The sequence below is a fragment of the Nesoenas mayeri genome (assembly GCF_963082525.1).
Source record: "Nesoenas mayeri genome assembly, chromosome: 11".
In the NCBI taxonomy this organism is placed as follows: Eukaryota; Metazoa; Chordata; class Aves; order Columbiformes; family Columbidae; genus Nesoenas; species Nesoenas mayeri.
The window spans coordinates 11457201-11485041 of record NC_137563.1 but is presented as its reverse complement, the minus strand read 5'-3'; the positions used below and the strand labels follow the sequence as shown (position 1 = coordinate 11485041).

The 27841-nt window shown below is 47.7% G+C and overlaps 1 protein-coding gene across 1 annotated transcript in view; it reads right to left on the bottom strand.

Annotated features, from left to right (window-relative positions):
- Positions 1-2387: 2387 nt before the first annotated feature.
- The window catches only part of SMAD6 (SMAD family member 6), a 40417-nt gene continuing 14963 nt past the window's right edge, over positions 2388-27841 (bottom strand). Inside the window, exon 4 of the mRNA XM_080351179.1 lies at positions 2388-3234. Within this exon, the coding sequence (XP_080207305.1) occupies positions 2693-3234 (542 nt within the window). The 3' untranslated portion in view covers positions 2388-2692. The remainder of the gene's footprint in view (positions 3235-27841) is intronic.

Here is a 27841-nt window from a genome sequence, read left to right as displayed (position 1 = left end):
AGACTCATGGGGTCGTTAGCAAAACCTAACGATGCCCAGCTGCTCCTGCAAACCCTACCAGGGCAATAGTTGTGCTTTCCCTGATACCAGTGCCCTCCATCCACAGACACCCCAAGGGCTGCTCTGAAAACTGATTTACAGTCGATGAACAGCCCTGGGATTCAAACTTGGTGTGGGGGATTGCACGGGGAAGACTTTAGCATGGAGTTCAATAGCTTGGAAGTCCTAAAGCTTCTTAAAAGGGTTCTAAGTTTGAATGATTACAGTAAAGTATTAAAGAGGAGAAATGGGACAGAAAAGAATACTTGATGTCTTATTTCATTGCCTCACCATAAAATCCTTTTTTATTCCCTTTAAAGCCTTGCTGTCAACTTACATAAAACTCCAGATTTATTCTTGGGGAAGTGCATGAGTAATAAAAAAAAAAGAAAAATTAAGCACAATGAGTGGATTGCACAAGGGAAACCCCAAAGTTAACCCTCAAATTCCAGCACACACAAATGTTTTTGCTGATGCAAACTAGAAACTGAGCTGAAAGGTGCCCAATCAGCCTGGCCAAAGGGTTAAGTCTGGAAAAATCAACGGTACATTTTTATACCATGTGGGTGGTATGAAAGCAAACAAGAATGTCCACCCTTTGTCCAAAAGATGGGAGAAGCTGGTATGAAGTGGAAAACAACAGCACCGCTGCATCTATGCATGTGAGGAGGAGGGCAGGGAGAAAGGCAGCACCACCTCGGGATGTGAATGCAAAACCTTGTGGGTGGTGGTGGGAAATGCTGGGAAAGAGAAAAGGAAATGGGGAGAAGCAACTCAGCTTTTGGCTGGTTCTTCCCAGTTAAAATGAGGATGGTATTAAGAAAAATCTCTTTAAAAAAACCCCAAACCATAAAAATGGAGCCTTGACCGACTGCACAAAAGTGATACAGTGAGTGATGTAGGTGGTGTGGCAGGACACACCAAATCTATGCCAAAGGGGATAAAGAAAAAACAAACCTGCAAAGCTCCTGAAAGCTGGCTTTAAATGATAGTGACATGTTTTGACATTGTTCCCTGACAACAATGGCTGTAACACAAACAAAAATTAATGATGTCAAGCATTAATACTAATGCTGCATGAACTCGACCAATGTGGTCCCAATTAAATATCAAGTATGGTTATAATTTGAAAAACGACTGTGGAAATGTCATTGCGACATTCCTTGCTCACGTCTCTCCCCGACGTTCACCCCACGTCTGCGTGTTTCCCCGGTGGGACACGGTCCCCACCCCTGGACGGATGCTGTCCCCTTCTCGGGTGGGATGTGGTCCCCACCTGCCCCATCCTCGCTCAGGGCTGCTGGACAAACACCAAGTCCAGTTGCCAAAATGCATGACCCTGACACGCATCAGAAGGGCTTTTAAATAGTAAGTTTATGTCCTATTTTACTCTCAGTTTGGGTGTGGAGCCATTAAGAAGGTCTCATTCCATGTTTTTCTCTGCAAATATGAGGGCTACAAAAACATCCCATAACATCGAAAGCTGAGGTGCTTCTGCAAGCACAAGACTGCAGAGGCCAGGTCTTAATGAAAATCAAACGTATAGGGATTTGTAATACAGCTCTACACCAGTCACTGGCAATAAATAATGTTACTAACCAAGTGAAGGCAACCTGCCCATGTAGACAGATGGGTGCTACAGCGCTGACAGCAACGAAGCTCACGCAGAAGTCAGATTTTTGCCTGATTTTAGCCAGGATTTCCAAAAAGAGTAAATCATCCAAGACAGGCTCATCTGACCAGGACTTCTTCTGGCTGCAACTCCTCAGAGCAAATATATTCTTCCCAAACAATTCTGTATCAGTTTATTGCCTGGACAACAGACCGGGAGAGCCACAGGACAAATCTGTGCACGGCTCATCCAGCTCACCTCCGCCTTATTTCAAGCTACTGGAGGGCTTCCCAAAATTCAGGCCACACTACGATGTCTCCAACTGAGGATCCACCCAACCAGGAGTTGTCCAAAAATCAGTATTTGTTTCTCAACCATCAAACATATCCAGGAGGTACTGGACTCAGAGAGAGAACACTTTTTAAAGCTAATAATGCAAACTGGTCCTACTGGGCAGCTTGCAGGGCCACAGTCTATTCTGCTCTTCCCACCAGCACTGATAACCATTAATTTGCAGCGGTTCCAGCAATTAAGTTAGTGTTTTTTCTAATGGTCCTGGCTGAGATGGAGACAGCGGTCACCCCCCTGGAAACCCCTCCTGACTTCAGAGTGCCCGAGCAGACACTGCTGTGGACTTTGGTCAGGGGAGAGGAAAAAAAATAGACAATTAAACCCCCCCCCATAATGCGAATACTTTATTATCAATGAGTGACTGGTATTAGCTTTTTGTCTGGGTATTAATAATATTTCAAAAAACCATACATCAAAATTAGGGCTTTCTCCTATTTTTGCTGTATAATTTTTCTTTTTTAAAAAAATCTGTATTGAAAGAATTATATAAGCCAAAGTGCATTTTCTGTTTTTTGTCCATATACACATTGCACCATACATAAATAATTACATTGTAAAAATGACTCCATAATTACAAGTATAATATATATTTTCATATAATATATAAAACTTTATATTAAATCTAGGTAGATGATATTTGGGATAGTCTGTGTCTTTTTTTTCTTTTTTCCTTTTGTCAGAGGCTGACTGTTATCGATTGTTACTGAGTAAAATCTCCAGCCAACAAGGACACGACGTGATAAACTGTCTCGAATAACACGGCCCCCAGCCCTTGGCAAAGCTAATCCGCACGCTGTTGGGGTCGTAGGGCCCGTCCGTGTAATCCAGATCGGCCGTGTGCTGCAAGAGGCACAACTTCTCGTAGTCAAAGACCTTGATGGAATAGCCTGGCATCACCTTGCGCACTATCAAAGTCCTACAGTTGGGGATGTCCAGTGTCGGGGAATTGACGAAGATGGGATGCTCGCTGCGGTTGTAAGCCCACACACCGTCCGGTTCTTTGCTGAGTAAAATCCCATAGCCGATTTTACTTCGAGTCCTTCTCACAGTCTCGCTCCTGTTTTCCAGGTTTAGCTGTCCGAGGCAGAAGCCGTTTCCTTGAGGTAGGTCATAAAATATACTGACAGACTGTTCGTACACTGTGTAGAGGCGGCCGACGCGCGTCCGGTGCTCCCAGTAGGCCACATTGCACCAATGGCTCCTCTTCATGGCATCGGGCGACGTACTGGCATCTGTGGGGGAAAGGAGAGGAAGAGATTTGCTGTGACCACCTGGGAGAAGAAAGGTATGGAGAGTAAGCAAACGGCTCCTCCCACCCATCGGCTTTGCTCACGCAAGAACCGAACTTGTGTTCAAATCAAAACCTGCCTTCAAGCCAAAGCTCATCCTCAACACAAGGCCCGTCCTCAACCAATTATGTCAAACACCACCAAGAAAGAAGGCTCAAGCAAAGGCTGGTGACCCAATAGGCCACTCACCAGCTCCTGTGGAGCTCAACATCTCTTCTTCTCTCTGGACAACCTGTGTCCAGCAGCTGGGACCCTGTGTACTCAAGACATGCATATTTCTATGACCAAGAGCACGTGGGGACTCGGTACCTCGATCCTCTCACCACAGCCAGCCCTGAGCTTTGCAGGTCCCCAGGCACCTCCAGCATCACTGTGGTGCTGTGGCCCCATTTTTAAAGGTTAACTTGGGTTGAATTGAAACACAGAGGTTGCCCATGAAGTGCTCGGACAACCAATCCAACAGTTCTCTCTGCTGTGAAATATTCTTTGACTGTGATAGTGATGTTCTCATGGGGAACATGAAATCTGAAGAGGCATTTCATGCCAACGGGGAGTAGTTGTATGAACTATGCATGTCCTGCAAAGCCACTGGAACTCTTTCCAGAACAATGAGAAACATCTATTCTTTCTAGGAGTTATGTTCAAGGAAGACGGGAGGGATGCAGACTGCCAGAAATCTGTTTAGTTTATGACGCCTCCAGAAGGAAGATGGGAACTCTCAGCCCTAAAAGAGCCTCAAAGCGGGAGAATTAACCTCTTGCTGAACATCATTCCCATTCCTACCACACCAGTTAACAGAAAACCACCCTGGGCTTTCAAGGAAGGAGCTATGCATCGAGCCGGCCCTACTCCATGCCCAGCATTAAGCTCCCTAACAATATATCACGCGCCCGTGGCCTGCTGACCCCTCTGCCTTCGTGCCATCAAGTCCGATTAACTCACACACGGGGTGATGCCATTATTTTGCTTCACAGCCCCCATTGACACACTGGATTTCAAGCGCAGCCCTACAGCCCCCTTTCTTTTCAGGCTCAAATTACCCCAGAGGGGAATGGGCTCTCCTCCCCATTAACGATCTTTGAATTAAGCAGCTTTGTTAGAGTTTAACTTGAGTTGTAACTACACAAATTTAAGGGGAGGGAGAGGGGCAGGAGGGAGAATGGGGGGTAACTGGGCAAGAGGGGAGGAGGCAGGGCCGGCGCGATGCCCTTTGTTGAGGGCAGCATTCATCATCTTGCACCAATCCCTTCACCCACCGCAGGTCTAAACCACCCTCAAAATGCCAGACTGGCCCCTCCCTCTCCCATCACCTGTTTAAACTTAAATTTTTAGGATCCTGCACAGCCACCAACAGCCTGTTTTTGGTTTGATGGACGTTTTATCCAGAACTGGGAAGGAAACCCTGCAATGATCAGACATCTCAACTCCAGTGGGAAAGAAACACCATTACTCTTTCACTGATAACCTGTATTTCCTTTGCCATCTCAAATGACCCTACTGCACCTGGATCACCAGGAGTTAAACAACCTAGCTTGCTCCAAAAGGGTAATGACTCCATTGGCAAGTGAATGATGAATAAATTGTACCCAAGCACATTACAAATACTGGCAACTGGACTTGACTCTTCCTGAAGTATCTTTAGATGCCTTGCAAAGCACCAGACACGGGAACATGATATTTTAGGGAAGACAGAGAAGATTTAAATGTAATTCTGGGTTAGAACCCCCACCCCCAGATGCCTAGTACCAGTATGATGCACCAAGAGCACAAACTTTGATTAAATTGGTGATAAGAAGTTTCAAAACCTCTTTGCGGTATTTCTGCTCTTAACCAAGTCTTTGGCATTAACACAAACCTGACCCAAACCTCTTATCTAATTGAATGTTACTGAAGCAAGACCATCCTTAGCTACATCTGTACAAATCCCTGGAATCAACAGCTCGGCATGGACAAAAATCATTCTACCTTCTCCAACATCATCCCTTGGTCTACCACCATGCAGACTGTCAGCACATTTTGCTCTTTAAAGTGCACTATGGCAAGTAATTTCTTATTTTAAGAGGTGAGACAAGATGTAGTTCATAAATGACATAACAGCAGAAAGAAGAGGTACTGAGCTTCATGCGCAGGTCTGTCCTCCACAGCACCCAGTTTCCACTGGGACAACATATAGTTGAGATGCCCCCAGTGCTTTTCCAAAACTCTTCTCAAATGCTAAATGTTGCTGTTGTCCCACTCAAGTGATGCTGGGGGGGCTGCAGACAAGCTCGGAGCTTTTCATCTGCCAGCCCGGGCGCTGGTAGCAATTACTGAGCTCTGCATCTGTTTAACCTCCCAGCCTCCACAAAGCCCTGCATGCCCATTAGGTAAGTGGGTTTTGTTATCGCATTATTTTTTTTAGAAACTACCACTCAGTCCCTGAATTTCCCTTACAGACTAAGAAGGGGATCACTTCAAAACTCAAGATTCCCCATCAGTTGAATTAATTAGGAGAACAGTCAGCAATAAACATTTAAATAGGTGTTCTCCTACAGTTTATTGCAAATTAACCTACCTAGTGGGGCAAAGCAGAGCAGGAGGAAACCAGTGTCTGTTCTACAAGAACATCTCGCTGTAGGTGCCACCATCCCTGCTGCCATCTCTGCTTTCCAGGAACCAGCAAATATTTTGGTAAAGTCACCAACTGACACACATGCTGAAAACAGGGGAAGGTGTTTTCACACCCCTTGCTTTGATGCATCCAAAATAGCCTTATTTAAATCACTTCTGTGCAATTAATGGCATGAGCTTGAGTCCTTCCAGCCATGTGAGCACCTCAGGGGGTGAAACCCCCCTGCCAACGTGCTTCCCATCTCTGTCACCCTGTCACAGCTCCCGGAGATGTCCTGTGCTCCTTCAAATGCATAAGGACATGAGCTCTAGGTAATTGCAGATCAAGCAGCTAAAAGTTTCCTTTCCACTCTGCTTTTCCTGGCCGGGGGTAAAGAAAGGCTTTAAAAATCCATGCAACCAGCTGCGAAAGCAACCTGCCCAGGGCCTGCAGGCAAATAAAACACCCTGAAAAGAGACGGTGAAAAGGCTCATCTGAACAGCCTGTGTCTCTGGAAAGCTTTCGGTGGGGTCCCTCTTGCCCCCAGCCCCATCCATCGCCGGCTCCCCGTGCCGCAGTGGGTTCCTTTGCCTCCTTTTATCTCCCAGCGCACTCAACCAAATCCTGAGAAGATGAACTCATCTCGCAGCCCTGACATAAAGCAAGCAATTCAGCGAGCCCCGAAGATGAGGGGCCTGCGCTGTGTCTCATCCCCTGCCAAGTATTAGTTTCGCCTCCAGCTATTAGCCGCTACCACTCAGCAGACGGCAGGGGCGGCCGGCAGAAAAGCATGTCCCCTGCCTTTTAAATAAATATTCCGGTTTTTCCTCCCCTTTTTCCACGCTGCCCTTTATGCATAAACAAGAAACCCCAGTTTGTTTGGGGTTTTTTTTGCCTTTCTGCTGGAACAGAGGCAGGCTTGTTAGCTTTCTTTTTGAAGAAAGAAAAATATTTTAGTCCTGCGGTGCCTCCCTCGATCGTATAGGACACATTTTTAACAACTATCATTGCAGGCAGCTACAACTTCTAGCAGCTACATTTTGGCTGGCGTCAGGGCTATCTCTGCCATCAAAGCCGCCTCTATTGATCAGATGGATGGGCTGAAGCTCTGGCTCTTGTTTACTCATTGCTCCGAGTCGCCGTTTCCTCCGCTGCAGCGATGCCTCGCAGCAGACACATCCAAAAGGAAATTCAAACAATTTAAGATAAAAAAACATGATAGGAAGGCAAGACAGAGAGTCAAACCCAGAGCTTAATGGGAAGAATCTTGCATGGCTCAGGAGAAAGGAATCCAGGTACAGGAATAAATGCAAAGAGCAAATACTGTAAATCCTCACGGCGTTAGCAGCACGGCTGCTTTCGCTCCCTGCAGAGCGTGGAGGTAAAGAAAATAACTTGAGGTTTCAGATGATTTGTGATTTGACAGTACTTTATGCCAGTAAAGTTCAAAGCAGTGCATTAAGAGAGAAAAGAAAGACACTTTTTTCCAAAACAGAACGCTGCACAGTCCCACTGCTTGATGTTGCACTTAAAAGCAGGATGGAAAACATGGGCAGATCACAAAACACACAATTAAAATATCTCTGATTCATGCTTTGGCTCTTCTGAAGCCACCAAACCTCTTCTCAGCAGGTCAACCCCCCACACACGATATATGGCTGCAAGTAAGATCTTGCTGTGTAAGGAAAAGGGAGTGAGAAGGGAAGTTTTCTGCAGAGCTTGGAGGAATATTCCCATTTTTGCACGGACTCCTGAGGAAACAGTCACAAGTGGCTCTGTGTTGTTTTTCCAGTCAGAGTCCTCTGTGAGGAATGGGTGATCTGGTCCCCCCTTCCCCACCCAGCCCCAAACCATCCCATGAGCTTTTCAATGCACATTGAAGAGGCGCCCACAGGGAAGACCACGAATGTAAAAAACAAACAAACAAACCCAACCAAACAACAACAACCACCAAATCACGGCATGTTCCAGCTGTGACAGGGACTCAAACGTACATCCGGGCACCTGAACAGATGCAGTGGGATATTCAGAAGAGTCCCCACAGCTCAGCCCATACTCCTGCATCTTGGAGCAGCATAGAGCTCAGCTACATCCTTTCTCAATGGCCAAGGTCTTTCCATTCAGTTTTATTACACTTTGGACTCTATTAGATACATGCTCAGCCTTTTTTCTCCCCTCCGCTATAGCACAGACATATGCTCATACTACCAAATACACAGGGATGGAAGCAGGATGGTTATAGCTGTACATGGGTTACTGTGAGCAAAGTCCAGATAAAAAGCTCAGAAAAAAGAACATGCACATTTCCCAAAAATCTTTAACAGTTCACCAGGGAGCCATCAGTTAAAATAATCCCCCATTAATACCCTTAGAAACAAGCTCCAGGGTAAGGAAGGAAGGGGTTAAAACTTTGCACAGCAGAAATGGAATTTTTATGGCCCTGCAAAAAAAAAAAAAAAAAAAAAATTAATTGTCAATCTGCCCTAGTAAAGCTCACAACCATTTTCGTTAAGCCAATATACTTAAAATACCTCTGCCTTACAAGTTGCAGCTGGAATGCATCACTGTGGCCCCCTGAGAGCCCCCGCGCTGCAGCCACCCCTGGCACCAGCCCTGGCCCTTGGGGTGGGGGACAAGCTGAGCCTTGTCCCCAGCACAGGGCTCCCCAGTGCAGATGCCCCTGGGGACACTGGGCCACAAAGTGGCCACCGTCAGTCTGTCCATCTCACTGGGAACTGTGGGATGGGACTTTGAAAGCACTTTGCTGCCCTTGGAGGAGCTGCAGGTGTTGATGAACCATGTCTTGGTGACTCTGTCAGCAGATGGGACTCATCCAACGTTGATCCACCATATACATTTAAGGCAACGTCCTAAGCGCACCAGCACATGAAGGGCTCAGGCTGCTGTCTGTGGTGGCCCTGGGGACACTGGAAGAGCAGAGGCAGCAGGAGGTGCTCCAGGCTGTTGCCCCAGCTAAGGTCAGGGAAAGTCCTCACGAGGACAAGGACAGTTCAGTCCCTCTTTCTAATCATTTCTGGGTTTCTCCAACGAAGCAAGAAGCTCTGTGTTACAGCAGGACAATGGGCTTGTGCAAGGAGATGGCAGTTGGGTAGAAGCAGGAGGCTGGAGAGCTCGAGGCTCTTCCTGGATTTTTAAGGCCCAGAATCAACTGAGAATCATTTAATGTCCCAGCCGTGACCAAGACAAACTTGCTCCCTGATCCAGAGGCCCTAAAACGCTTGTGATAAGCTCCCCAGCCAGTGACGGACGCCAGCCACAGCCAACAGTGCAGACCTTGCCCATGCTGCAGAGCATCAAACTCTCTCCAGGTTGCTGGTTTGCTCTGCTGAAAGAGACTTAAAGGTTCAGCCCAGCTCACACCTCGATTATAAAATGAAGAGTGTGATTGTACATTATGATTAACCTGGTGTCACCACTGTTGTGGCCAAAAGGGTCCCAACTCCTCCAACCCCAGCACAGTTCCTGGCATGTTCCTCATGTTGGATGTGGCTGTTTTGCAACCACAGAGCTCGTTCACCTGGCAAAAACCAACACCAAGAAAGTCCTCGCTGCCACTGTACCCACCATGGAGGAGGCATCTTCCACCTCCTCCAGCCTTTCCCTTGGAGCAGAGCCCTGGCGCTTCCCAGCCTCCTCTGTGAGCCCATTTAATTCGTTAACCCAGTAGATGATTAACTCAGAAGAACACTTGTGCTGGGTTAATTAATTAAATTAGTTCAAAAAAAAGGTCTGACGGGCAACAGAGCCAGTGAAAGAGGCGCGTGGAGAGGTCTGGGGGGGAAAGGGGGACATTTCCATGGCAGCCCAAGAAACAAAAGCAACACAGGACAGGAGCCAATGCCAAGAATTGGGATGAAAACAATTTTCCCTGCATAAAAGAAACCACTCCGCAAAATCATCAGCTCATGCTAATTTTTTTATATCCTCCAAAGAAAAACACACGCCATGTTTAGTTCTGCCTGGAAATTCGTAAGCCATCATCAGTTAGCTTATTTTCACGCTAAATTCAAGAAGTTTGTTTCTAATGTACCTTCTCTGGCCATTAAATACACAATCCAGAACATGATTTTAAGGTATTTAAGCTTGGGTTTTTTTTTTTCTCCCCAGCTTCCCTTCATGGTTTACAAAGGTCTTTTCAGCCAAGGGTGAAAAGTCCTAGAAAGTAAAAAAAATGGAAAAGCACAACTAAGGTATTTTTCACAGACATTTTAATGTGTCACTTCTAAAGGCCAATGTTTTCAGAGATTTAGGTGATTTTTTTTCTTTTTTGAGTCGAACAGTCTCCATATAATCTCAGCTTCCCTTGCTCACGGCTTTCACAGGCGCATTCATCGCTTTTAAGTTCCCGGGCTGCGCATGTAACCTGGCTTTATCCCTGGCACGTAAAAGTTAGCACAACAATGTAAATACATCTTCAAAAGGAGCCCAAAACGTAATCACCTACGCTGGCTGCCAATTATGAAAGCACCAGACCTGTCATCAACCAGAATTTGGCTGAGACTTCTCCACTCTTGGAAAGCAGCCCTGGGTAAGTCCAAGCCCGGCAAAAATCCCAGGGTCGTGCTCGGAATCTCCGTGAGCACCCAGGTGTCCCCACCCTACACCTAAACCAGCCAAAAAACAAAGAAAATAAATGAGATGGCGAAAGACATAGGGGATAGGATGGGGGGAAGGTATCCAGTAAGTGATTTGCTGTTAAATTTGGAGGTTTGCTGCAAATCTTCTGAGCATCAAGTAGTTGGGGTTGGCTTTTTTCTCTGCCTCCCACTGCCAGCTGGGCAAGGCACCGACTGCGCTTAGAGGGGAGAAGGCTCATTCCCCAAGCAGCCTTTTTTTCATTTTTAGGTTGAGAACTTGTACATTTTCAGCTCCTCCAAACAACCATGTATGCGATCCCTTTTTTCTTTTTTTTTCCCAGAGCCTGAAAAACGCCGAGAATCTGGGAGAAATCACCCCATAAATCTCCCGATGGCAGATTTCCCTTTTAGCTGCCGCCGCCACAACGTCCAACGCTTCCTTCCCGCCTGGAGCCCTGCCAGCCCTCGCTATTAATTAATCCAGGGGCCGCCGGCTGCAGTCCTGGCTACGCCAACCGCATCCGACTTGGGCTGAGCTGGTGGGCAGACGCTGGGGCTGGCCAAATCCCATGGGACCTCCTGAGCTCTCTTCTGCTTTTCGAACCTTTTTCAGCTTTGCAGAGCAACTTTAGGTGCTCTTAGAAATCCCAACTGATGCTCTCAGAGAGGGAAATTATCTGCTCAATGACCAGAGCTGCGGCAAATGGGAGCATCCCAAGGTGGAGGAGAGACTCTGGAAAATGGTATAAATAAATAATAATAGTTTTCACTTATACAGGAGTTTCGGCTGAACGCTTCAAAGCATTTTAAAAGCAGAAACTAATCTGTAGGTCCCTCTGAAGAGAAACAGGAGCAACACCACTTTGTGCCTCATCACTGCTCCTGGGAATCACCGCATGGAGGGTGATGGTCCAGAGGCACGAGGCTGGGGCTGTAACAGAAACAAAGCCCTGCCAAGCTCACGCCAGCATCAAATAAATGGATGTCTGCTGGGGTGGAGGGGACACTCAGGTGGTAGGGCTGTTTTGGGAAGCCAGATGCTGAGTTGGTGAGGATGTCACTGAGGTGGCTGCAGAGATGCTCCTGAAGATGCTCCACCCTCCACTGCCACGATTGCGAAGAGCATCGGAGCATCCCCAGCGGCAGAACCACGAACACAGCACAGGATGCCTGACACAGGTACCTCCTCTGGAAAAAGCAGTGGATCAAAGAAAAAAAGGGGGAGGGGCTTTTTTTCCTCTGGTTGTTAGATAATATGAGGGTGTTGAGCTCCTCTGAGCTGGCCTGCAAAGGCCACGCAGCCAGGCAGGACACTGTCACCTACTCACACTGCTCCAAGCACAGCCCCAACCCCAAATTACAGCTCAGCTCCCTCCAGTAACAACCAAAATTTGCCCTTTTCAGAGGGCAAATGCTCAGTGGTTCCCTTACATGAAGCCTCGTTCGTGATGTCCCTGGCTGGTCATGCAAAAATTGCTCCGCAAAACCACCAGCAAAGCTGGAAACTTTGGGCTTAAGAGCTCATACATGGCATGGGAAACGAAGCAGGCTGCAAGTGCAGCAGCTTTGCTGCACTCTTCTGTTTTTACTAACCAGAAAATGAGTGGAGATGCCTCCCCAAGTGGAAAATCAGAGCAAAACCAAATGTCACCATCGCATATATTTTGAGAGCTCTAGCTGAAGCTGTCCCCTCCAGAGTGAGCATGAAGCCAGCCTTGCCCTGCTACTGCACCTCTATCGGTTGACGCCTGAGAACCAGCCGCAGGGTTTCACAGCAGAGGCAGATGATGGGAGAGGCAGCGAGCGGGCTGAAAAAACCCAAGGCCACCCTGTTTTCTGTGCAGTGAGGATGCGACACAGCCACAAGCAGCACCTTTGAGAGAAGACCGAGGCACTGGACAGATGTCTGTCGGCTCGATGCCAATACCACTGCAAATATCAAGGACTGTGAAAGCTTTAGGAAACTATCAGCAACCTGGAAAACAAGCTGTGACGGAGGAGTGCCAGGCTGTGGAGGCTCCCTGGGGGCCACGAGCAGGAGCCCATCAAATGTTTTTCTCCATATGAGCTGGGAATGAGCTGCTTTGCTCCTCCCTGACTGGCTGGGTACAGAGTCCAGCCCCAGGCAGCCACAAGACCCCAGCCTGGGACCTTTGGGAGAACAAAAATCTTGGGCTTTCACCCCAGTCCCCCACTGGCACCCACACCAGCTGTGGATCCCTCAACCCAACTCATCCCCTGCACCTCAAAAGGGCTTCTGTTGATGCCTCCCCTTGCCTGATAATTCTCCCCCAGCATCCTTAGAAGTGATTTTGTTGGGGTTTTTTTTTTTGTTTTGTTTTTTCTTCCAGCGTGGTATCAGTGCCCTCACATATATGGAAAGCAGACACGGGCTGAAATGGAAATTCAGGCTTTGTTCTCACTGGCCAAAGCCCAAGATCCTTCTCCCAATAAAGCTCCCCCTGAGACCCACTGTCTGAGCAAGCACAGCAAGCTGGGGAGACATGGCTCCGTGGCTACCACCGCATGTCACACCGTCTGTGGTCACTTCAAGTCCTTGCTCGTGGCGGATTTGCCCCAAGTTTTCCAGGGAATTAAAGGATTTTGGGTGCCAGCATGGCCTTTGCAAGGAAACAATCCCTCCGGTGTGCAAGCCAAGTTGGTCACGCTAAAAGGATAAACCTGTATGGGGAGGTCCCGGGGCTCGTATCTGTTGGAGAGGAATAAAAGCAATCGGGATGGAGTCTGTGTGCAGCAAGGCAGAGGCAAGTCCTCGGCCCTGCGGTGCTGGTAGGGAGGATGAGGATGTTTTCTGCCTTCCTGCTCGCACATATATGTCTGCACGGCCGCAGCCGGGCCAGGAGGGACGTGCAGAGGGATGCGTGCATGCGTGTGCACCCACACACGCTAGATTTTCCGATAGCTAGTTCTTGTATTTATGTGTAAACATCTTCTGGGTCTGCTCCAGCCCCTGCTCCAAGCAAGCAGCTCGCTCCACTGACAACGGCTCATGGCCAGCATCCACGGGCTTACTCCCACTTAAAGCAAAGACTAAACAATGACTTAAGCATCTCAGGATTTAAGCCCCATAGTTGGTCCCTCACATTTGCAGTCAAAGCAGCGAGGATGCCGCGGTGGCAGTTTCTGCTTTGCAGAAGGACTTAGACCACGGTGACCACGGTGGATAGCCACCCTTGTGACATTTGTGTGTCATGGTGGATGCACCGGGAGGGGTCTCCTGGCACTTTTCAGTAAAGTCCACAAATCAGCAACCCAGAGGAGCAGATGCAGCGCAGGGCTTGCATTTCTGCTAGCCTGGGATAAGATCACCCCAAAAGACCAAATATATCTCATCTTCTTTTCATACTCCCTGGAACAGTGCTGTAAATCTATTAAGGTTCAGGTAAAGAGCAGGAAAATTTCTGCAAGGGATGAGGGATGAAAACCAATGTATTTGCATGAAATCCACAACATCCGCAAGCATCACTGCAGCCCAGTGAGGCGGTGACATGTGGCCTCCAAAAGTCCCCAAAAGCATCTTCACAATGATCTCCCAGATGATGAAATTCCTAACCCTGTATTTGCACATGGAGAGTAGAGGTGACTCATGCTAATTACCCTCCCTGGCCAAGAAGGACTTGTTTTCATTTCTGAAAACCACAGTTTCTTATTAAAAGTGGGGGGGAAGGAAAATACCAAAATACACACACAACTCCGTGGTACACATCCTGTGCTGCTGCACCAATGCGAATCCCAGACACCCCGATACTCCAGCTTCACTTGGGATGTTCAAAAGGATTAATGAGTTATAGCAAGGACATAGCAAGAGATGCTGCCAGCGTTAGCTCCGTGTCTCCTGATTTCCAGTAACACTCATTCAATATAACCCAGATAAAATAATTTGTGGGTGTATGAGCATAGCTCAAGAAGGGTCTCGGTTCAGATTAAAAACCCTCCCACCTTTCTTGGAGAGCAGCTGAAATTTAAAGCTAAAAATAACCTTTTCAGGACCAGCTCATGCAGGGTTCGTGGTTGCAACTCCTCCACGAGACGTTTCTGGACGGGGGAATGCACAGGCTACAGCTATAAACTCTGCAAATTAAGTACCAAAGTAAACGACTTTCCCATCAAGAGGAAAATGGAAGGAGAGCGGGTCGGGCTCTTTGTAAATCAAGGACAGGGAGATTAACGGAGCATATGAACGCTTCGTTATGGCTAACGAGTTCAAGACTGCACACACTCAACACAGCTGAGCGCTGAAAGAGAAACGCCAAATTCTTCCCCTCTCCTCAAGGGAAATTGATTTTAAAAAATAAAGGCATATTAGGGGGAAATATGCCTAGTATTATACATTAAAGAGGCAGCCTGTCGGCAGCCTAGAAGAGACTCCTTCCTCTTCTCCATTCTCCTGTAGGTCATATATACATATATATATATATATATAGAATATCCATATGGATGCAAAGAATTTCCCTGTACAAAACTTAAAGAACAATCGAGTGTAGAATCAGGGTCAGCTATTTTGCAGAAATACATTCACAAAGCTCCAATGAGCAACACAGTTCCCGCTTTGGACAACTTTTGCTCATTATTGCAACATTTCTGACTATTTCTGCCAGGGCTGCCGATGATGTGGAAGCCTCATTGTTCAACCTCAGTATTTGCAGGGTAAAAACAAACCAACATATCGACGTTATAAACTCTGTCAAGTTACTGCACCAGAATCTTTAAATTGTTAAAAATAGGGAAGAAACTGCACAGTTCACATATTTTATAAAGCTGGGTTAAATCAACATCTGCAAAAAACATCCCTGTTAAACGAAATAGCAGGATTTCATTAAGTAAATTGCAAGTTGGCAAAATTTCTGAAAGAAAGGGAAAAAGCCACAGCCAGCCCCGTAATTTAAACCTTATTTTAACTCTGAAAGCATGACTGCAAGAGGCTGCATTTCCAAAAGAAAAAATAGTCTAAAAAAAAGTACCTGTTCCCCACTCCCCACTTCAGTGTACCAGTGTCTGCAGTCATTACACTAACAAGCTGAGATGATAAGGGAGCAGGACCCATTCCTGGCCCCGCATCCTCCGTATTGAACCCAACAAACCCACAAAACGCAGCGGGCAGCGTGGGGCAACAAGGGTGCCCGTCGGGTCTAGGTGCTGCAGAGACTGGGGTACTGCCTTGGATGTCCCACAAAGGTCCCTAAAGGGACAGGACAGCAGTGCTCACCCACAGGGAACCGCTGTCCTGGGCACTGGGGAGGACAAACCTCGAATCCTGAGGTCAGTTCTGGGCCCCTCACACCAAGAAAGGCCTTGAGGTGCTGGAGTGAGTTGAGAGAAGGGAACAGAGCTGGAGAAGGGGCTGGTGCACAAGTGTGATGGGAGCAGCTGAGGGACCTGGGGGTTCAGCTGGAGAACAGGAGCTGAGGGGAGACCTTCTGATCTCTGAACTGCCTGAAAGGAGCTTGGAGCCAGGGGGGGTCGGGCTCTGCTCCCCAGGAACAAGAGCCAGAATGAGAAGAAACGGCCTCGAGTTGTGCCAGGGGAGGTTGAGGTTGGATCTTGGGAACAATTTCTTCCCCAAAGGGCTGTCGGGCATTGGAACAGGCTGCCCAGGGCAGTGGTGGAGTCACCATCCCTGGAGGGGTTGAATAGACGCGGAGATGAGGTTCTCAGGGACATGGGGCAGTGCCAGGTTTAGGTTATGGTTGGACTCGATGACCTTAAAGGTCTTTTCCAATCAAAACAATTCTATGATTCTCCACTTTTAGGGTTTCCCTTTGACCCTGGTGTTTTAGGGCAGTCATGGCACCATGTGCACAAACTTGGGGGACAAAACCATCCCCAGCCCCACAGGTTTAGGCTGAACTCAACCCCGAGGTGTGTCTATCACTCCGGGTGGGCAGGGCACAGGCAGGGTGCAGGCAGAGAGCAGGCAGGGTGCAGGCAGGGAGCGGGCAGGGCATCGCCTGTCCTTCTAGATGGTTTTCCAAACCTGCTGAGCTCCTTTCCCCTTTCCTGGCCAGGGTGACTCAGCCGGGCCGGGCCGGGCTGCACAGGGAGGCCGCGCTCTTCCCACAGCCCTGGCCAAAAGCCTCTGCAGGAGCCTTCTCGGCAGGAGACAGGGACAGGGACAGGCTCTGCCTGGCTGGGTTGGCTCCCTGGGCTACCTCCTCTGGGGTGACACCCCGCACTGGGCATCTGGGGTCCAAATATTAGCTCCAGAATGAGGGTGATTACCATTTTTCCCACCCAAAAGCTGAGCTGTCCCAGAAAAATCACCTGGGAGCAGCACTCTGGGATGAGTAAAATGTCTCATCCAGCACATACTGAATGTTTGCTTTGAAAATAATTGCAAAAGCTCAGAACAAAACCTAAAAACAACTGGTCCGATATACAAACTCAGAGCTGAAGAGGAGACCTCTAACAGAAAGACCAACTATTTGCTTACAACATTTTGGCTTCGCTATTTTTCCTGGCACTTACGACACCCGAGTTATTTTGAAGGGCTGTTTGCTACATGCGGAGCCGAGAAAACAGCGATCCTATTTCCTTTCTGATCTAAACATCCGTTTGCCGTGCGAGCAGGATGAAAAAAAATAACAAAAAAATAACCTGTGCATCTCAGGAAGAGCAAAGCAAGGGGCGGTGGGTGCCCCGAGTGGGTCACGCAGGCACCCACCCCTTGCTAGCCAGCTCAGCAATGTTTTCACCTATGTCCATCCAAAGGGAAATCCATCCCAAACCATCCCCGAATGACTGGGAATGGCTGCCCCGAGGGCTCTGGGCTGCTCTCCTTGATGGCTGGACCCTCGCATCTTCCTTAACACATCCATGAAGGCAAAGGCTGTTTGGCTCACTGTCACCAGCAGCTGCAAAGCCACCGTCTCACTGCAGGATTCAGCAGGTCCTGAGGCTGAACAACAGGCACTCATGCCAGGGGAGGCAAGAAATAAAACCTGTGTGGGCACCTCATCGGCATGCTACAGATACAGCATTGCTGGAGCCTTGTAAAATCGAGTTTGGGAGCAAAAGAAAGGTGCCTGTCCTGGGGCAAGCGCAAGGCAAAGCAGGCAAACCCCTGCCTGCCACCCCAGCTCGCTCCAAGTCACATCCAGCCGTGTGGCATGAGTCAACCTCAGCATCCAGCAGCAAGTGGGATGCTGTTGGGGTGCAGGATGGGGTGAAAGCGCTAGAGATGCTCAGACCTCCCCAAAAACAACTGTGCCAACAACTGCGGGTGTCTTGGATGCCCCGCAAGTCAGCAAGAGCGCCCACGTCAAACCAGCCACCTACAAACCACAACATCGGCACCGCCCAAACCCCTAAACCTCATGACAGGACCCCTGAGCCTGCACGACACAAATCAAACCCCGCACAAAGACAAGACCTTGCCCTTGCAATTGCTGCAGCTCCAGCAAGGTGCCTCCTGCCAGCGCTGGCTTTGGCCATCGTGACACCTTGTTTGGGGACACATGTGTCACCCCAGGACCTGTGCTGCCCTTGCCACCATCTCCTCCCAGCTACACTTTCCACCTTTGGGTGAGCAAAGGGCCAGCTCGCCATCATGTTCTGAAATTTCCTGGCTTTTGAGGATACAAGCCAGGTCATTAACATTATTTATAGGTTCCTGTGTATGAGTTTCCATTTGTTTGTCTGCTTAAAAACAGTTGGGTGAAAAAAAGAAATTCCTGAAGGTCAGATAAAAAAAAAAAAAAGAGTCCATGGTCTGATGGACCTAAAGGATCAGCAGCTCCCTTAGAGACATAACTGTTTCCTTAAATGCTTATTGTGTAAATATTTAAGCTACTTTATAAAATTTTTACAACGTACTTAGGAAGCATAAATCTCCCCACCAGAGCACGGCAGGCCATCGCAGCGGCGCACGCTTAGATGGTTTTAAGAACACAAATAGGGACATTTCCAATGCTAATGCTGGACCCAAGGGGCCCCTAAGGTCACAATCCTACGGAAATAATTACTAAGCTGATCCCGTTCATTCACCCCAAAACAGAGCACAGTTACGTGCAACAAGTTATTGCAATAAGCGTAAACTCCAGTGTCACTGGGTTTGGTTTTGTTTTTTAAATCTGCTTACGGTTACTGCATAGCGGACAGCATTATGGATACAAGTCCTGAGATTTTTCCCTTTGAAATGCAGAAGCAGATTTAACGTCATACAGGCAAAAATTATGTAAGTCCAAAAAACATTCACTAATACATATCCATTTCAAGATCTTTTTTCTTTTTCTTTCCGGAATGCCATGTGGCACGTTTGAAACGATGCCTAATTCCTTATAGCTGACTTCTGCATCCCTCACCAAACCAAACCATCCAACGCAGTCACTCTTGCAGGTGCTGTATGGAGAGATTCACTTCTCAGGGGTGAATATTCCCTTGCACTAGAGGGGAAAACAAAAGTGCTGACTGACACATCTGTATTCAGGGTGGTTTGCATATGGAAAGCCACGCAGCTTTACGAGGTTTGCTTGTACACGGTGTTTCCCAGCTCGAATTCTTCAAATAAATGCAGATCTTCTGAATGCAGGAAATAACACGTTAAGCAATTTTTCCTCCGAACAGCCTCTTTACTGTAATCTAAGTGTGTTTGAGGCAACAACAACAAATGGAAATGAGGAACTGGAAGTTTATTCACTTTGCAAAGCACGGCTTTCTGTTGTATACGATGAAGTGCAAAGAAAGTCCGGAAAAAACTTGGATGGGAGTTCAGACGCCAATGTTTTGAAGATGAAAGCACGCTCTTCGATTAAATGTTTGAATAAAGTTTTCTCGTATTAAATCGTTTAAACATTTTCACATTCCTCGCATTTCTAGAAGCACTGTTCACTTTTATTTATTTTCATAACCCAGTGCCCTCAGCAAGCCACCACGGCTATTTGAGGCAACCTATTTTCTAAAGGGAAAGTTCTTGCAGGACACTAAGAATCCATGATAAGCAAGGTAGATGGACTCTTATTCTCCAAACCTCGCTTATTCTCCAAGCACCATCATATTTTCCTCTTTCCTACAAATAAATTATTCCACACCACACACCTGGGGACCGTCAGGTTCTGCTCCAAATATTGACCAGAAGTTCCAAGTATCTCAACTGACTTCACCATGGTTGTATTTAGACAGCTGTTAACTCAGAGCAAAAATTGGCCTGGGCATTCAAACTGTCTTTTTTAGAAACACTCAGGCCATTCCAGTGTGCTGTCAGTGGTGAAGTCAGCCTTACTCATCCAAACACAGCGTATGGCTCTGCCATCAGCGCCATGAAACAGCTCCAACGAGTCTAAAATCCATGTGCAACTCCTTCTAATGACGCATCTGATGGAAGGGTCCAGCCACAGATATTCTGGCCATCCCCTGCTTCCCAGCAATAGCATCTCACCAAGGTCATACTTGCAGGTGACACTGATGCTGAAGAAACCAGTGCCCTGATGCCACTGTGATGTGAGATACTGGGAAAGCTTTCAAATGCCAATGTGACTTTGGAGCCATGCTCAGACTTGGGATGTCTCATTCATCGAGGTGTCGTCTAAAGTCCTTGAGTTTGTTGAGAAGGTACAACCATCACAGCCATGAAGCACAATGCTCAACTCCTGCGATGCAACACAGCTCTAACCTGCCCTCCCCTAGCCTATGCTACAAAGCTTAAAGGAATGAGCAACTATAGAGAAAACCAGAATAAATGGAGATAAACTTGCCACAAGTCAATTCAAAGTACAAACACTGAAAACGTTTTTATTGCAGGACAATGCAGCAGTTGCAGAGGAATAACTTCTTTTATGGTAGACCTTGAAAAACCTAATGCAGTTTCTAAAGACAGAAGGCAAATGAGCTAAGTCACCCAGTGTGCTGTTACCAGCCCTTACATTCTTACTTCCTTGTAAATCCATCATTAAAGAAAAAAAACAACAACAACCCAGACCCAAGGGGACATTAGTCTTATGAATCCCGAGTTCTGCTCGATGCTCAGCGTACCCTGACGGTCTCATCCCTGCTGCACTCCACTGAACCTCTCCCCACGAGCTCGCAGGCCTGTTTAGTTTGCACATCCCAGTATAAAACTCCGTATTTATTTTGGCACTATTCATTTAGAAGGTCCTAAAACCCAAATAAAGTCCATTCTCCTTTCTGTGTATCTCCAGCTATTGACACTGCTCATGACCAATTTGCAAAACCAAACAAACGCGTGTTGTGTAATGGAGCTGGAAAAACAATCAGGAAGGGGCTGGAGATTTGCTCGCAGGTTCCCGCGGGGAAGGCTGGAAGGGGCGGCAGCCCAGGACAAGATTACAAGAAATTAAACTTTTACTCTGATAACAACAGGTGCTATTTTCTGCCCATGACATCATGCTCCCAACCGCTATTAAACAATGGAGATGGTCCAGTGCTTGTTGAAGTTGAGGCGAACTTTGCTATTTGTTTCAGTGGCCAGCGCGGTACATTTCCCTCTTTTAAAAACAGATATTTCTTTCCTTTCACATTCCTCACAACCACCCAAATCCCCTCCGCTGGCTCAGCTCACACGAGGATAAATCACAGCATCCTGGGTCCACGTGAACAAGCCCAGACCTTCACCTACACTCCCCAGCACCAAATGATGAGACATAAGCACTTTTGGGGCACAACTCCTCTGACTTTCAGACTTCTCCCTCACAGAGAAGACAAACTGTGCCCTACAAGTGGCTTTTTCTCCCTGTTGACTGCAGTTAAGTATATAGAAGAACAGCTCAGATGTGAACATTTGTATTAACCTAAGATGAAGTGTGAGGACTGCTACCTAGACAGCATCAAAATGACCCCCAAAATTATCAGCTCTTTAACTACATATAAAAGCAATATTTCACTAAGGTAATTCAAATCTTATGGGTAGTGTTGTCATCCTCACAGGTTACTCTGAATGTGAAATCAAGCTGGAAACTGGACTGTGAATGTAAGTACATTAGTGGATCCTTCTACCTGCAAACACAAAACTGATGTGCAATGTGGCATTTAGCTGCACCTATGTAACTAAAGCATGTCCTCAAAATTCAGTATTTTTCAGTACTGGTAAAAACAAAGCAAACCCCCATGCCCTGAAGAAGGTAAATGAGATACCCCAATGGTCTCTTACAGCTACAACGTGCATGCTCCAACTCTGCAAAAATCAAAGTGGCCAATGTAAGATTAAACGGACTATTCAGAGGAACTGCGGGCTGAAAAAGCCCAATGTTGTGATGTGCAGGAGATGGTAAAGCTACAGCTCATATCCATGCATCCCCCATCTCAGAATCCATTGATAATATAAGAGCTACTATTAAATTCTCTTGCAGCTTGAAGGACCCTGTGATGGCCAAACCCAGGCTGAGCAGAGACCCATCTCAGCCATGAAAAGGTCTCTCTGCATCAGTAGAAAAAGGGTTTCCTCTTCTGTACAATGTAAAAGGCAGAATGTCAACTCTTTTTCAGCCTTGATGCTAAGAAAGGCATACATTATCCACGTTATGCACATCTTGTTCTGCTCTTGTTCACAGCACAGAGACGTGGTAGAGGACAGGGCGAGCAGCGTCCAGCCCCACATGCCCACCCCGGCCAAACTCACCTGGTTTCAGGTTTCCTTACAACCCCCGAAACATAAATATGTTTCTAATTCTGTTGGTGAAGTTGAGCCAAGTTTCTGGCAGGGCTGCATTTGGGACTGAAACAAAGGGAGAAAAAACCCACAGCGGTTTTGACCCAAACCCAAGATCTCCCCGTTCAAACTTGGCAGTTCCCACCGCCTTTTATTTTGTCTCAAAACTCAGGGCTCAAACATCCTCCTTTGGGAAGGGGTGGGATTTTCAAAGCCCTGTGAGACACCCAGCTCATGTTGGATGTCTCGACCGACGTGTGCTGGGACAGACAGAGCTTCTCCAGTGCAAAGAGGTGGCAATTACAGCTTTTAATGCAGTGGAAACCCCAAAATGACGGGAGCCTGTTCGTAAGCCCTTGCTGCAAATCCCATCTGTGCCCAGAGACGACAGCAGTCGGAGGCTGCACACAAATATAGCTGCAGGCATCTTTCCGACTGCTGCTAAGTCAAGTTTAAAAGCAGGATGTTTGGCTGAGCAGCTCTTCCCTCAAATAAACACCCACAACCTTACTCAAAACAGAGAGGCACCGCTCTGGGAGCACTTGAACCGCCTTATTTCCAAAAAACCAAGCCTTGATTTTTTTCCCCTCCAGCTGCAGGACTCCACTGGGCTGGATGGTACCTCAGGAAGGGAGCGATGGCCAGAGCCCTCCAAGGGGCACACAGGCATCCCGGCACACATAGACAAAGAGGTTTTCTCCTCATCCTTTTTGCAGAGAGCTGCTAGGCTGGGCTTAGCCAGAAAAGTCACACTCCTGAAGCTTTGAAATGCTGAATTGTCGAGAATTTCTCCCTGCTTCATCACACCAGGGGAAAATAACTCAAGGTATCAAGGTGACTTGATCTTTGAAGTCTGGGAGCGCATCTGTGTTTAAAGCTCACTGTTGCCTTTTTAGCATCCATCCCAGCCAACCTGGAGACCACAAAATTCTCCACTCACAGAAGCGGCACTGGAGGAGACTCAGCCCACCCCTGTACCCTCAGTTACGATGGGATAAAGATACAACACTTTGGAAAACCATTTATGCTGCCTGCACGTTATGCTATACTTCAGCTTATTTACAAGACATAAGCATTAAATGCAACTTCAAAGGAGAAATAAGTAATAAAAGCTCCAAGATAAGCCCATGCTCTTTCCTTCAGGTCAATACACTGACCCCGGCGCTGGAGAAAGGCTCTTCCCTCTGTCAGAGCAATAAACCACCACCACTCCCGTCTGCAGCTCCCTATGCCATCCGCAGGGCTCGACCGAAGGGCACGGCCTTGTGCAGCCATCGGAGACCCCCGCCTAGGTGAGGAGCCCAAGCCAAGTTGTTAATCCTGATGTAGGTTTTAGCTACAGCCCCTGTTTTCCAGTTTGTGCTGCCTGCACCAACTGAGCACTGAAGGGTGGTCATGAGGTGTTTTGGTACGTAATGAAGCAGAGAGGTGTGAGTTGTTAATGCTTTAACCTATTTCACTTGCAATTAAATCCTCAACTTGCTTGCCTGCCTTGAAAGCATCCTCCGAATGCCTAAGACCTTCCTGGGTGTTTGAACAGGGTGGAAAACAAGGCTTGAAATCCCAGCGAAGGATTCCCATGCTCACCACGGCACAAGCTCTCAAACTCAGGGATCTGCACCAAGCTAGCCTGACCCACAGAAAAGCTTCAGAAAGAAAGAAGCACCATGTCTTAACGAACCTCTAATTAAAACAAGCTTGTGCTGCGATGGCTGGGGGCAGCCGAGCCAAGGCAGCGAGCTGGAAAGCCGTACAGCACATCCTGCATCCCGGTCCTGCATCCACACCGCCTGCACAGGCAACCAGGCGACGCTCCGCCGTGGGACGGCTCAGGAGTCAGCCCAAACCTCAGGAGTAAAAATACCATGCGTTTCAAAGGGGAGAAAAACAAGCATTTTGGAGGTTGAGGGAGAAGCAGGGGCTGAGCCCTGGTGCCAGCTTGGCCCTCGCCCGGCCCCTGCGCGCAGCTTGCTCCTGCCTCCGAGGGGAAACTGGCTTTGCGAGCCAGCTGTTCCTCATTGTGTGCCTGCATGGGGGGAAGAGAGCCTGCAGGGAAGGGGAGAGGAAAAAGGAGGGGCGAGAGTATGGGGATTAAAATAATATTGTGTACAAATCTTAATGAGAGGGAGAAAAGGGGGGAAAGCGAGGAGAAACCAAGGTTTTCTGCAAGGCAGCAATGGAGCCACAGCGATTTGAGCTGTGGCTGATCCAGGATTATCTGCTGCCTCTCAGAAATGTTCTGGTGTTGGCTAGTTTGTCCTCGTTTAAACCCTGATTGATCAGATCGCGTACATCCAGCCAGGGCAGTCCCTTCAGCCCAAAAGCATGGGAACGAAGCCTCTGCACTTAATGTGGACAACGCACTCCCAGTGCCCCTGAACCTTTGTTGGTTTTGTGTCGGGCTCTGAAAGCAACTCTCCCCCGCAGCCCAAGACTTTGGGAGCCGACAGCCCTTCCATTAGCACCTTTTCTTTTGTTTTGGCTGCTGCTTATGCATTTTAAAACTAACAATTACAATTTGCAGCACATTGGGATGTGCACGCATTTGTCAGGGTGGATGGGAAAAGGTTTCTAGCCCCACAGGAAAAACCTGGATGGGGACAGATCTGATACAAACATGCAAAACACTAGACAGGTCCTCGCATTTTGGCTTTCAAGATGAAATCATTCTTTGAAAAAACAGATTTTGAGCCAAGAACTGGTAAACTCCGCAATATTGTTTTCAATGTTTACCTGTTTTTAAATAGCTATGGTCCAACTGCACCTCTTGCAATTGGCTTCTGACTGCAAAGATCTCAGTTGAATTTTATGGGACCAAATGTCTCTAAATCTCCAAACACCAGACAGGTCACCCGTGGGCTCCTTTCATCCGCAGCCAAAGCAAAGGGGAAGGGGCAGGGAGGGAACAACATTTATCAGTCACGGAGACCAAACCCAAGGCGGCTGTAACCACCCAAAGCCCCGGGAGGAGGTGAGCCCGGCAGCCATGGTGAACACTGCAGCAAAGTAAGACACTGGTGACCCTCCAAAACACCGAAATGCCCTTTCCTGCAGGTTTTAGCGGAGTCATTATCTGAAGCAGTGGAGCTTCACGGACAGCGGAGCTGAGATTATAAAATACCAAATGCAAGCAGCCTTTGAAGCAAAGCCCTTCAAAGACAGACACGTACCAAATCCACTGAGGTTTTTTTTACGCAAACAAATTCAGCATGGCAAGAGCAAAACTAATTTACAAAGATCTTTAATGTTAAAAGTCTCAAATGACCGACCCTTTCAAGCACAGCTGAATTCAATCCAGTTCTAAAGGTCCGTATTAATGATTCAACATGGAAAAGACCAGAGACATTTCAAAATATGCGGCCATAATTACCTGGAAATAAAAAAACGACTCTAATTTTCTCATTTCAGCGGCAAAGAAGCTTCCCAGAGCACTCCCATTCTAGAACTAGTGATGCGCCAGTGACTTTTTTTTAAAAACATACTTTTGCTGACATTTCCCTTTCATTAAAATAGCTTAACAATGGGGGGAAGAGCAACTCACCATGCACATAGGATCTTTACCTTACTTTGTACTTGCAAAGGCATTTCCTTGCTCTCCTCTGGGGTGGAAGTTTCCACAGTGACACGCGAGTGGCTTTAGCAGAGTGTCCCACTGCCTCCCAGGAACTGGTTTGCTCCTTTTTTCCAGGAGGTGGACGTAAATCTTTTGAGACTGGGTATGAATCAGCTCGGCTAAGAGAAGATGTGCTGCCAATGGGGTGCAAAGAACTGCCCCCCTCCATGCTCATGCCAACCATCCCCAACACTGGGCACAGAGGTGGCAGACGGGTGGCATGGACACCCACCCCCTTCCAGCACAGACCAGCCCTCTGTGCAAACGTTGAAATAAAACCCAGAACAAATGGAAAAGTCAGATGGATTCCCGCAATGGGAACTTCCCACTATATTTAAAGACGGGTCAAATCAGAAAAGGGCTTGTTCTGGGGCCTGGTCCTCCAAATGAGCCACCACCTGGCTCACTAGGAAACAATTTTGGGGTTTGGTGAGGCCAGGATGTCCCCAACATGAGCACAGGCTTGGAAGGAAAAGCACATAGTGTATCACCAGCTCGCCGAGGGACATAAAATAGCCTGGGAGTCTCCTCTTGCCCACCCCACATCCCAGGATCACCCCGTCCCACAGAAACACACACCACCGATGGCTTTGGCTGAACCAGGAGGATGGGGACTGAATGATGGAGTAAGAGCCAGACCCATCCCCTTCTGTGATGGGGACGCAGAATCAGAGCAGCCCAGTGGATTGGTGCCCCAGATCAAATGCACTGTGAATGCAACACCCATCCAGCGCCCCCATCCATGGAAACCCAGCAGAAACCCACCCGAGACAGAGGATAAAGCCCCCAACCAGGTTTTCGCAAACTCTGGAGCTAGCTAGAGCTGTCACCCTTGCCCAACTCAGGCCCCAACTATAAAACAAGCTCCACAATAGTGTTATTTATTTTTTTTAAGTCACAAATTATTTCCAGCAGCAGGAGGGTGGAAGGATGCAGCAAGCTGGACCCTGCTCACCGGCATCGAGCCAGTCTCATAAATGGTTGGCAGCCAGCAGAGCAACAAACCCATTTCTATTGAAATGAGGTTGTTACTACTAATTTTTACTGGCTTCCCAGTTGATTCATAAAGTTTTGTTGGGCTTTTTTTGTTCTGTTGGGTTTCTTTGCAGATCTCAGAAAGTAATTCCTGAGACACTTGGGGATAAACAAGCCCTGGCCTCCTCACGAAAGGCTGCTCCTGCACCCAGGCATCCACCTCCCCCCAGAACTGGAACATCTTGTTCTCAAGACTTCATAAAATCTTATTAGAAAGAGTCCTCTGGTTTTGAACAGGCCAAAATCAAAACCTCATGACTCCAGTTTTACCATTATCAGCCCTGTGGCAGAAATAGCTGGAGACTTCAATGGCAGCTGCAGACACAATTTATAGGGATGGTTTGGGTCTGAGACGTTAAACTCCCAGTTTTTCTATCTGCTCTCTCTCCATGGCTAGATGTGCCAAGTTGCACTAGACAAACCCAACCAGATCTAATCTCGGAGCCTGAGCTTTTTATAACTACCGGCAACTACCAGCTGTGAGACTCGGCACAGCTTTGCCCATTGATTTTGGCTCAGTGCCTGCCATGGACACGACCTCCTCTTTTTGGATGGGCAAAGACAGCCAAAGCGATATTCCCTGCGAACACTGAGGGCCACAACACTTTTTACTCCACCAAAACCCCCAAATTAGAGTGTACAACACAACACAGACCCATTTAACAGCTCCTGGACATGAGCTGAGAACAGCATCAGGCAAGTCAAGCCCATGAGGAGGATGCTACAGGTACCAGCACCATCTCCCCCAGCATCACTTATCTCTGTGTGATATTTCAAAATGTCTTTAACACTTAGTGCAGCACTTCCCATATACTTTGCTTATTGCTTAGACTTAGTGTAAAGACCCTTCCCAACACATTTGTTTCCCTCTTCCAAGCGTTGGACCCTAAAGAACCCCGCAGCACAGAGCAATTACTCAGGGTAATTCCACAGTTCTCTTTTTGCAAAAAGCTGTGTTACGCTATGGCTTCTCTGGATTTTAAGAAGAAGAGGGGAAAAAAAAAATAGGAGTTCCCAGGCGCCAGTGTCCACGTTTGCCTTCCCCGCACAGGCAGGGATGCTCCGAGACCCCACAGCCTTTCCGTGGGGGGAGA